Genomic DNA, 12,212 nt, shown 5'->3' with positions numbered 1-12,212 from the left:
TGAATAAGGTGTTTCTGAACAAAATGCCAAGTTCTTCTCCACCTAGCATAGAATGGTCTTCTGCTGTCACATTGTTTAATGTATTACTTGTAACTAATGTGTGTAAAATGAAGACTTTGCGTAGAACGGTGTTAACATAACTATGTGAAATTTAGAAGGAAATTACATGATCTGGGAATATATATCCCTGCATCCTGTCCAAATGTGACCACACAGTCTGAGGAATTCAACAAGCAAAACAAGACAATGGAAGGGTCAGCAGCAGCTTTAACTAGATTCATATGAATAATCTGGAGGCCTATCACTAATCACTCAGGCTTTTATTAGGGTGGTAGTAGCTGGAGCCGTTACCAACTTCACCCCATTGCAAGCAGGAGATGTAAGCCCATGTAAAGCATCTTACATGACCTAGCTAACTGGGGTCAAGGGGAAACAAGAAGCTGGAGCTCAACAGGAAGTCATACAAGGAATCGCAGGGGATTTCTGCTCCAAAGGGACACCTGCTTGATAGCTAGGCCCTGGGGAGTAAGGGAAAGCACATAACTCTCCTCTGCTGACAGGCTCTAACAAGTCCTGCACTCAGTTTTACTAATCAAACTGAGAGTGAGAATATGGGACTTCCACCATATACAACAGATCTCTCCAATTTAATTAAAAGAGTAGGCCTATGCTTTATACAAATAAACATTTTTTTTTGCAGACAGAGCATATTCCTTCTCTTTAGTTGAGGAAAAGCAGAACAATTTAATTAGGGTTTTCAACAATGTGAGGAAGCTTTTTTTGTCCATGTGAAGCATAAAATAAACAGGGACAGCATGCCTTGGCTTATTTTACTCCTGAAATGAACCAAAGCTTAGTAATGTATTATATAAATATTAATGCTTTTGTCCTCAATTAATTTGGGGGTATTTTATAAACAAGTTGTTTACACTAGTATAATTTGAATATTCAGTAGCAGTCCCACGTGGCAATATAATCGAATATTAGGCAGCATTTTACCTATTATTGACCAAAAAATTTTGTACTTCAACATATTTAGGCAATTCCAACAGACAGCATTTATGACTTGAAAAGTGGAGCAGAAGTACTCTAGTAGCCCTTCACAGCAATGAGTCAGTGTTGCTCACTGGGGCTTACACTGACTGCTTTCCCATGCCGTCTTGGAAAGGACAGATGAATAAGCATGTGTTCTCTTTTGAAACTTATTGAACTTTTCCCTTAAAGAGCAAAGCAAAAGCCACTCCAGCATAGAGTTTTTAAAAAGCAGAGCACAACAACATGATATGGATGTTTGATGACACACTGTGTTGTAAGCATCCAAAGAAAACAGAACATGATTAATACATTTTGTGGAAGTGAAATTAGGTCTATGCTAACGGAACAGTGTAAAGCAGAGGACAACCACAAGATCAAGTTAGTATATGAAGCTTTGTAGAATTCAGTTTTTATTCAGATGACACCTATGTTGGCCCGTTTCAAACCAGATATGTGCTTCTGCCGGGAAAACACCCTCCTTGCTATGTGGTTCACATCGTTCAAGTGCCCTATTCAGACAGAAGGTGATGATGATTCTCATTCTCATTCCTGGTAAGTGAGCACAAGAGTTGCGAGCTGCTTTTGATTGCTTAGCTACTGTGCATACAGTATCTCATTTTACAGCACAGTTGGCACCAGATGTGTAGGCAGGCCTGACACATTGCTGGTAAGTAAGACAAAAGTAAGTAGCATTCTCTTCCTCAGTGTCACAAGCTCAGATATCACATCATGAATCTTGCTACTTGGTGGAAGAGGGTGGACTGTGGACATTACAGAGATTTTTGCGTGCTACTCCTCGCAATGGATGATGGGTGGAGGGGAAGAGGGTGCGTCTCCCTATGACTCAAACTGAAAGCACTTCTATGCTACCAAACACAATAACACTCATGTCGTGTTCTGCTTTGCACTTGGTAGTATCCCATAACATAACATCTGGGATAGCAGCACTCGTGGTGAAGTCCGCTGACCGTTGCATGAAGTGTCACGATTACCCCACAACTATGGCAGAGATCACTACGATCAAATCGATCTTCATCCCTTTTCATTGTGACCAACATGTTCGACAGCCAGTTCAGCATTTAACAGCCACCTCGACATAACTAATAAATCAAAAAGACTCACACTGTGTGTGTTGTGGAACACAGGGCCTGGTGCACAGCCTCTATGTGGGCGATAATGCCATTCAGAGAACTCTTAGGGTTATGCTTATTCAGACTCATTATTACCGTTCCATCTTGATTTACCGGTACAGAACAATAGGTGTAGAGGGCACAGTCACGGAAAAAGAGGAGGAGACCGTACTGCCTTACTGTACTGTGCAACTGTTTTTTCTGTTAAAGACTGTTGTGAAACATCATTGCAATCTATTCATTACACCTGAGTTGCAAGCAACAGACATAATGGACCTGATTTTCATGGTGATTTTCACAATGCGTAGTTGTCTTACTCTGACGCATGTGGGTGGAAATTTTGCAAATATGCAATTTTAAAGACTGAAGGGCAAGTTCAAAACCCCACCACAAGACACTGAGGGGTGTGACAAAACAAGGAGGTTGTGTGACTCAAAAAGCCAATCGTGCTCCATGACAAGAATTTAGAATTAAGGCGATTATTGCTCTGGTGAGTTTCAACACCTTGATAAAGATTTATAAACAAATAATAACAATGATTACTACTTTAAGATGCTGATGTCACGGTATTCACAGTGTGAAGATCGATACCTCTGGAGGAGGAGAACAATGCCTACAAATGATCACAGCTACGATTCCACTGTGAATATCCCCTTTTGACAAAGAAACAATCCTACACACATAAGATGTAATTAATTAGTAATATTGGCCAGGTGAGATCCAGAGCTTTGTAACAATACCTAGTTAAATCTGACTTTTGACTCTCTTTGGGGGATGCTTTGCATGCTACAAAGGGAGATGTACTGTGGAATGCCCCAATTTCACAGAGCGAAAGAAGCTGCTCCGAACACATAACTTCATTAGTTTGCACCATTATTTTCAGTTGCTCCAAAGTTCCCCTCTGCATATAAAAAACAACTATTGCTGAGGCGGGCACAATGCCTGCATCCCACATCTGTTGACTCTGCCTGCTGAATGCATTTCCTAATTGTTCAACACTTGCCATGTAGCTACAGTTTTGTTCCTCTGCCTTACTTTTGAAATTATCCTCACCAAGAACACTTATCCTTTATCTGGCAACCCCTCAAAAGGTGAGTCTAGACCTTCAGATACCATTTCTGGAAGTCTATAACCAGCCCAAAGTCCTCCAAAGTTAAAAGCAAGACTTCTGTGAAAATGGTAAGAAAACCATAGCGATACATCTACTCTTGCACACTCGGCAGAGAGCCCAGCACAACCTCTAAAACCTCATCCTAATCCCCAAATTACACCTCCACTGGTTTGGCATGCCTTTTTCATCTGACCACTGATACAATCACCTTTTAAACTGCTACTGTTTTACATCCCTTTTACATCACGTATTATTATAAATGCATGTACATGCAACTATATCTTTGTAATACACTTTGTAAATTCTCATTGAGTAACAAGTTTTCTGTATTGCGATGCAAAAACAAATGCATGGGGACCACTGCTGTCATTGTCATGAAGATTAGCGAGGGCCTAGGCCCTGACAGGAAGTGGCTTTGTTTCTTCACCGCTGTCCTCTACAACGTCAAGAAAGAGAACGAGAGGAAGCGGTTGCACGGGCACTGACACGCCGAGACACTGCTGCTGTCATGAGCAGATATACGGCAGGCGCACACAGCACTCACGCTTAGACGCAGTAGGAGAGAAAAGGGTCCAAAGGTCACCGTGATGTCATCAACGGAACACTGCAAGGCCTCCATTTGCATCACTCTCATCCTAAACTCCCTGCTCTACCAATAAGGACACCGCTGCACAGCTGACGCATAACTGCACACAGACAAGGAGCACAAAATGCCCTTTATCATTAATTAATCTCCAGTATTTGGTGCTGCAAAGAAAGAGGCTGTTGGTCTGATGAAACAGAGATGAATTGTTTCTGGGTGCAACATCTAGGCAATCTCTGTCTAAGTCAGGTGGTAAACCCTTGGAATTTCATAAATACCTTAACCCTGTAATTTGGTCTTTAATGTATCTGGTCTGTATAATAATATCTATTTGTGTACAATGTGCCTTTGCTCTGTAAGATGTTATACACCATGGGTGAGCCTGAAGATGTTTCTCAGTTGGCTTTCCAGTTCTCTCTAATTCAATACACATTCTCAGAATGAAGCTAAATCAGCTAAGCAAAGACAGTAAGAAATAGAAACCTCAAGTGTCAGCGCAAGCAGCACTTAAGCAGAGCAGCAGGTGGGATGTGATGAGCTGAAAAGCAAACTTCCATAAAAGGTCACCTTAAAATGGGTTAGAGGTGGGTCAGGGAAAACAATGACATAGTGGCCCCCAATGGGCCTGATTTGAGCAGCCAAACTCAGGGCGAGTTTAAGCTGGTCACGTATTTTGTAAAATGAAAGGTCACGAATGTTGTACATTTTTGCTGGTTTACTTTGCTTCTTCACTACCACGTCATGGGCAGAGAAAGACACATAGCTATGGGAATACAGCTAGATTGCAAAATACAGAGGTCAGGTTTTGAACACATTTGTACACATGTAAATACTGAATTTAGTTGCTGTTAATTACCATAAACTTACCATAGTCGACTTATAAAATCATGTGCTAATATCAAGTGGTGCAGCTCAAATGTGGCATACCACTGTGTCAGATGAGGTCAGGCTGCCTCTATGGAATTCACACAAACAATTGCAAACCACTAACTGCATGAATGTTTTACTTTATTTTTTATGTTATTAGAATGAGTTAAGATAAAGCAGCCTAATTTTGAAAGATGACTTTAGGTCAAACAAATGTATAAGTAATGCTCTTTCAGAATTGCAGCAGTGTCCACATGCTGTACTTCCCAAATCAAAAAGACTAGGTGCAAGTATTTGAAAATTACATAGAAATAAAAAAAGCCAAATTTGAGATGTTCAGGTATCTATCTACAGTGCACTCAGTTACTTGTGGTGCTTACTTTGTATACACTGCCAATTACATTATGGCTTCATTACTGACATTCACATAACACTCAGCTAATCTGTGCTGTGTATCAGCTAATGTTCAGCAGTAAACAAAACCTAAGCTACAGTACATCTAATACGATAAACAATCCGATGTTAATTGTTAAAGTGCTTGAAGTCACAGGTGAGAATGTACCACAGTTTATCATTTTAAATGTTAAGAGGAATACTGTCCATAATCCTCATTATTACACTTTTAGACAACACCAAGATTACATCGCTAGTGTTGTAAAATATTTGAGTTTCAATGTGATAGTGGGATTTGCCAAGATTCTACATAAACTGAAGTCAGAACTAGTCAGCAGGAGTGTGTCTGGTGTGGCATGGATAAAAACAAGGTACATACAGCAACTACACTATTAGGGAAAAGCAGCTATGCCCTCCACAGGCCCAACCTTTTGTAACACCTGTTCACAATCAAAACACAGGGAAAATCTTGTATCTGCTGTGATAACAATCTGAATTCTTGCCTTTTTGCCAAGGTAGAAAATAAAGGGGGTAGACAAAACAATGGAAACACAAAATAATATATGAATATTTATTAACTGATAAGGACTTGGGCTGCCTTCAGAACAGCTTCAGTCCTTATTGGAATGCTGTTGTTCAAGTCTTGAACTATTTCTAGTGGGACACTTGACCATTCCTCAAGAGGGAAAGCCTCCAGTTCAGAGAGATGTGAGAGATGAAGGAGGTGGAAAACTACTCTGCATTCTGTGTTCCAGGACTTCTCATAAAGAATCAATGATGTGTAGCTGTGGTAACTGGGGAAGCCATGGAAGATGTTCAACTTCCTCTTGGTGTTCATGAAGCCACTTAATCTGGGAACAGGCAATATAGGTTGAAGGTTTACTGTGGCTTTCTGCAAACATAAACCCATCCAGTGGAAAAAGAGAAAACGACAAGCACTATTGCCAAGCAAAGCTGTTCAATGTTTCCTGCCTTCTTTCATGTAACTCTGTCCTTTGTCTTTTCACTGTCACCAAAACTGTTTTGTGTAACTTGACTTTATCTTATCAATCATTTTTACCGGCAGATCCATTTTTACAACTGTTTCTACTGACTTATACAGCTTAAATACTAAGCACATACAACTAACTTAGCATTTTAACACAGAGTGTTAAATAAAGTACTAAAAAGGAGAACTCTATTCTCCTATGGCGGATCCCTGATAAAGAAATAACTGGCTAACACATTAGTTTTGTGGTATAGTGCTGCTTTTATAAATTCTTCTCTGCATGTTCTTTCAACTTTTTGCATTTTATCTGTTATTCCAAAGTTGCTATCACTGCTTTTAAAGAAGCCACAAAGCCATAAATAAATCAGTTTTTGTTACTTATTGTTGCTGTTTTGGCACAATCTGCTCATACAAAAATTTGCTGTATCTTTCATGACAAACGTCCACTCACAGGTCATGAGGCATACAGAGGATCAACTAGCCTCATTCGTGCCACACTCTCTTAGGTGTGAAGCTGAGGTAGAACATCAGCATGCTCACTGAATTTCTCCATCGACTATGGCAAATTCATTGTGAAAGGACAATTTAAAGAGTTAAATTAGGGTTTAATCACAGCGTGTGCACAAGCCTTAATGAACATGTCCTTCATCTGAGGCCGTGAACAGGGCTTTAATCTTCACCTTCTCAAGCAGCTCCACATTATGGATTGTTCAAAGACGCCCCTCAGAAAGCCAAGTCAGGGAGGGGTTAAGATAAGGTGAGAGCCAGGAGCAGGAACAAAGAGGGCCCTCTAGATTACTCAGCGATCTGAAGCCGTCCAACACAGTAACAAATCTCAGACGGCCTTATCAGGCTGCCGTTACTTACGTCTAAAGGCATCATTCCTCCACACTGAAATAAAGGCGCAGGCAAAGACCTGCAGGGCAAACAGGCACATTGGAAGACAGCTATTTATTCAAGTTCCCGAAATGAATAAAAGCCCAACAGGGGACTTCGGATCTGAACCTTTGACAGAGCTCATACACAAAATTCCACTTATAAAACAGTTTATGCCTCCTACAGTCTCAAGGAGCATTGAAGCTGTTGTCCTTGTACAGACACCTTGTTAGACTTGCTGTGTTCTGAGGCATGGCTTCACACAGTAACGAAGAGGATCATGACTCCTTCTCTACAAACTGAAAATGTGCAACTATTTGCCCAGGGGAATAAAAAGGTAAAGTTGTCCACTGTGGCTGTGCCAGGCTTCCAACAATTAGCTGTCTGACAAGAGTGGTTGTGGTGATGGTAGCATTACTGATACTGCCTATAGAACTATTTTTAGACACATTAGTGAATCATGTTGGAAATTGTTTTCGCAGATTGCCCTCCTAAAGTGCTTCCCCCCCAACAGGCCCCCAGGCTCACTTTTGCACTCAGTATGACTGGGGACTGCTAAATTGAAAGGCATCAGCTTGCTCAAATCCCAGGAATATACTTGTGAAGTGCGCTATAGAGAGGATTATACCTAATAGGGTTCTGGGGCATTCTGAGGCCACTATTAGTGTATTTCCTGCTTTGTTACGCACTACGCCACTGTAAAGGGCCCAGCAGACTTCACTTAGCTGATGATGTCACATGCAATAGCTACATGCACATCCGTGTAGTCCTCGTGAAGCTCATCTGCTATTTATAAAACACAACTTCACAGTAGAAAACAAGCCTTGCATTCACACTTTGGAAAAACTTCCACATTTCTATGCATGGATTATCTGAAATGCAACAGTCCATGTCCCTGCCTTCAAAAAAATATAACGTCCTTCCTCAGCTGGCATCTACTATTTGTCACAAGATCACGTGGAGTAGGCAGTAGTATTTTTTTCCCCACTTCTCCATGCAAACCCAGGCAAGCCCTGCACTGATGTGCAGAAACAATGGATTTTCTGCAAAAGTGTGGAAATGCTTCACAAGTTCTTTATGTCTATGTTGCTCTCTATTGTATGTTTTTTTTTTTTTTGTTTTGGTCATGTACTACTTCAGTAGTAATTCTTCCCAGATCCTTTCCCCCAAGTCCTATGGTGGAAACACATATAGTGCTAAACAAAGAGGCTTGTCGTGGTTCCCACTCACCTTGGAATCACCTTAGTACAAAGCATGCTAGTGGAAAAGGGACATCATTTTGATATAAGGGTCATACGGTCCATTTTCTTTAAGGTGTGTTTTCTTTAAGCATTATCCTACTGAACATATAAGTAGTTGCTTTTCCAATGATCTGACAGAGTGCACACCACAAGTTGCATCAAATTATACGACAGGAATTTAATTTCATTCTTCAGTATCCGAATGCCTAAAGACTTAAGCAATATTTGATTTTATTGGTAAAACCAATACAAGATTTAATGAGGCTTTGAACACATACTGTACTTTATAACAACATATCCTACAACTGACCAATAACTTTCCCATTTTAAGACACATGCCCTAACATGCAACCAGCAGATGTCTTGACTTGTCCACATCCAAACACATTGCTAATACAGAACAGTGACTTGCAAAGGAGTTGCAAGTTGTACTTCAGCTTGCAGAGAAGCAATTTGCAATAAATAACCCATGCACAACACAAAATCTTCAACTTCAGTCAAAGTAACAGTTTTCTTCATGAAGCTGATAATGCTACAAGAGGTCTGGGTCTATTATTACTATTTAATTTCAGAGGCATATTGTAGGGCTCAACATTATATTTTGGTTACCAAGGAAGGGACAATATACTGTGAAACAGACAATTTGTTGAACTATTCCCCCCTTTTCTGTAGTTTTCTAAGCATTAACACTGAATACCTGTGCAAGCCATATCACTCAAATTTAATTTCTTAAACAGCAGTCAACCCATTCCATACACTAACAAATACAGATATATAAGCATATGCAGTTCCCAATGTAGCCACAAAATCATACACACAATTACACAATTGGACATATGTACTGTACTCTAATAGGCCTAGACTGTGGAAAAAAAGCACACAACCAGGGCATACACACAAACACGGAGCACACAAAAACGCACTCTGACATTTCCTGTGTGGGTGGACCACAATGCACGTAGCTGTCAGGGAGGGGACCACACTCCTGCTTGCTGAAACAGGTCAGGAGAACAGGTTCTTCTGCCTACTGTTTCCCTCCCTAGTTAACCCCTTCACTGCTGGCCTGCAGCCACAGAGGAATGAGAGCAGAGGGGAAAGGAGGCAGAGGACATCGAGAAATGATTGGTTTCTTCTTACAGGCAGAGCTGTTATTGTCTTAAGCAAAGGAACTGACCCAACCAGGGGAATACTGGGTATTTCTGGCCATGAAGCCACAGAGGCAGTGTGGTAATGTGTTGTTATAGTAGGCAGGCTGAGACAATAAGGGCTGCCACAAACCGCCCTTGAACACCATGGTGCACCTCTCCAGTAGTACAACATCAATGCAAGAGACACACCTGTTGATACTGTAAGATCAGGAATGGTTTGGTTTCAGGGAACAACCAGGCTTTTCAGAGACTGATAACACATTTCTGAGTGCAGCCTGTCAGTAATACTGTCTATTCTTATCCCCAACAAACAGTACCCAATTTCACTGTCATGCTGAAGAAGAAAAAACAAGAAGGCCAAAACATCATCAGGTTTTCGAGGTTACAGTTTAACACCTTTCTTGAGTTTGGACTTGTTTTTCCTCACAGCAGTTCCTCACTTTCGTTTCAGTGGGGAGCACTATCTCCAGTAATCATTGAGCTAATTTAGCTTCCAGCACCCTGGCAGATTGCACAATTCTCTGAATAATTAAAAGAAAATCTTGCAGAACTCTCACACAATCTGTTCTCTTTCAGCAAGGTATGTCAGATAACAAGATCTGAACTGGTGCTAAATCCAGGCATTTTATGAGAAATAATGGCTACTTAGCTTTGCTAACGTTAGATCTTTGAGGGCAACACCGGGAGGAATTAGCTAAACACACCCCGAAGACTGCACCTGCCGTTTCCGTTTCCATGGTACCAGGTCACCCAGCTACCAAACACAAGAACACTGAACGCTGCAAAGCGAATTTGCAGGTCAATTATCACCAATCGATCTTCACCATAAACTTAGGTGTGAGTGTTATTCGTTTAAAACCCGCTGATCAATTACTGCATCCCAAAGGTGTAGTTAGCTATAATTATCTCACAGTTAGTTCTTGCAACCCCACAGGTGCCCAGCTAACACGCGCCAGATGGTGAGCTGATGTAGCAGGACAAACGTAACTATCGAGCTCGCCAAAGCTACAGCAAAAAGGCGCAGGTGATAAACAAGAAGGAAGTCTGATCATTATTGACATGGTTGGAAACACCCAAAGCATTTAAACAGTGGATTGGTATTAATTTTAAAGTGTGTCACACTCAGTACAAGGATGCTGTTCATCCAGGAGTTTTAAGTTAATGAGCGAGCTAAGTTAACTACAACTACCCTTCTGACTATGCCACTCGAGTCTCCGTATTTGTGGGTAAAATGATGATGACAGACACAAGATCACAATCGCGTTCGTAGTTATTAATAGCTTACCCGTCAGTTTAACTAACACAACCGAGCTGTGACTTGCGTGGGTAGCCACTATTTCTGTAAAAAGTAGGCCTAACAGATAAAAGTTTGCACTGACGTAGATGGCTAGCTAATTCCCTATACCTTACCATCAGACCTCATAAGCTACCTGCTGGCTAAATACACAAAACGTAGCAGATGCTCAAAGTCAGGGCAAACCGATGACGCACGGGTTGTATGTTAAGATTCATCAGACCATATTTATTCAGAAGAATTGATCAGGAAGTAACGTGACAGATCCAGACAGGTTGTTGGAGCGTGCAGAACTTTGACAACCATTTAAACTGAGTTAGGCTATTTTGTTTTCATTGCGTATTTGTTGTTAAATAACACGGTGTCCATTCCACTGCTCGAATTAAAAACATTAAAGATTAAGGAATACAACATTAGGGATTACTCATAACAGGTAGAGGACGACGTCCGAAAAGAATGCAAGTCTTGACCTCTCCTTACCCAAACAGATAACGTGTTTCACGAATCGTGAATCTCCAAACATTACTTCCTTATAGCTAGCTAACAGTTACAGTCTTCCACTTTATTACGGCTGCCTACAACATTCCTTTTATATCAAATTCAAATATGGTTAAATACGAACAATTAATGATCGTTTTTGCCTTCTGTTTTGCAACGATGGTTCAAAACACTACTCAGTTAAATAACACAAAATCAAACAGGTGTCACGTCAGTAGCTGTAGTAGGCGTTTCTTCACTTACCTTGGTGTAATACAACATCCACAGTTCGTAGAGCCTTTCCTTAGAAGCCATTCTCCTCCGCCCTTCTGCGCAGTCCCTGGCTTGAGTGTTAAAACATTGAACTTGCCTTCATCTGAATGTAACTGGTTATTTTGTTATTGTCCTAGGGAGAAGACACTCCGTGTGTCACGACCTAGCAAGTATAGTTAGCTTGCTAGGATTTAACTGGCTGCCTCGCTATAGCTAGCTACGCTGCCTTGCCCACGAACACGCTAAAACATGCTGCTCTGAGCGATCGCCGGGCCATTAATGTCTGCTCCTCGAAGTTATCAGCCTGAGTGCTGGATTAATAAAAAATAAAATAGAAACTGCGTAAAACAGTCTGTATATCCCAGCTGTTAGCTATGCCAAGTCCGACTAAAGCAGGAAGACGTAGTAGAAGGCGTAACATAAACAACCATGTCTGCGGAATAGCAATAACGGTAGGAGAATCTTCGCTCTCGAGCCAGACTGCAAGAGCGCACTCAGGTTTACACACAATTCAAGTTCCTAAGCACCGTCCCACCCCCCTTTTCTGACAATCCGACGCAGAACCGATCCGGTGCTAGAAAGGGACCGCGGTCCAAAAGTTGCATCGGTGCTGCCTCATTGAGAGTTACTTGACTCACTGACTCACTTACTAAAACGTGAAGAAACTCAAGGCTCTTTGGCCTCGCAACAGGGGTGTGCAAACTGTAAGACTCTAGACAGGTAGATAGCTGGGCACTCTTAAAGGCACAGGCGTGTCGCAAGTCGTAAATTATGTAGAATCAAATTTTTCACATCT

General features: G+C 41.2%; 1 protein-coding gene across 7 annotated transcripts in view; it reads right to left on the bottom strand.

The window, feature by feature from the left end:
* The window catches only part of nbeal2 (neurobeachin-like 2), a 64,239-nt gene extending 52,162 nt beyond the window's left edge, over positions 1–12,077 (bottom strand). For 6 of the 7 annotated variants that reach the window (XM_036538083.1, XM_036538085.1, XM_036538084.1 and 3 more), the window contains exon 1: positions 11,408–11,423. Coding sequence is in view for 1 of the 7 variants with exons in the window: in XM_036538087.1 (XP_036393980.1) it covers positions 11,408–11,458 (51 nt within the window). In the remaining 6 variants the exon portion in view is untranslated. Of the gene's footprint in view, positions 1–11,407 lie in introns of all 7 variants that reach the window. The other variant, XM_036538087.1, reaches the window with a different exon arrangement.
* Positions 12,078–12,212: the final 135 nt, after the last annotated feature.

The sequence above is a fragment of the Megalops cyprinoides genome, chromosome 10 (assembly GCF_013368585.1).
Source record: "Megalops cyprinoides isolate fMegCyp1 chromosome 10, fMegCyp1.pri, whole genome shotgun sequence".
Classification (NCBI taxonomy): Eukaryota; Metazoa; Chordata; class Actinopteri; order Elopiformes; family Megalopidae; genus Megalops; species Megalops cyprinoides.
This window is presented reverse-complemented; position numbering and strand designations above follow the sequence as displayed.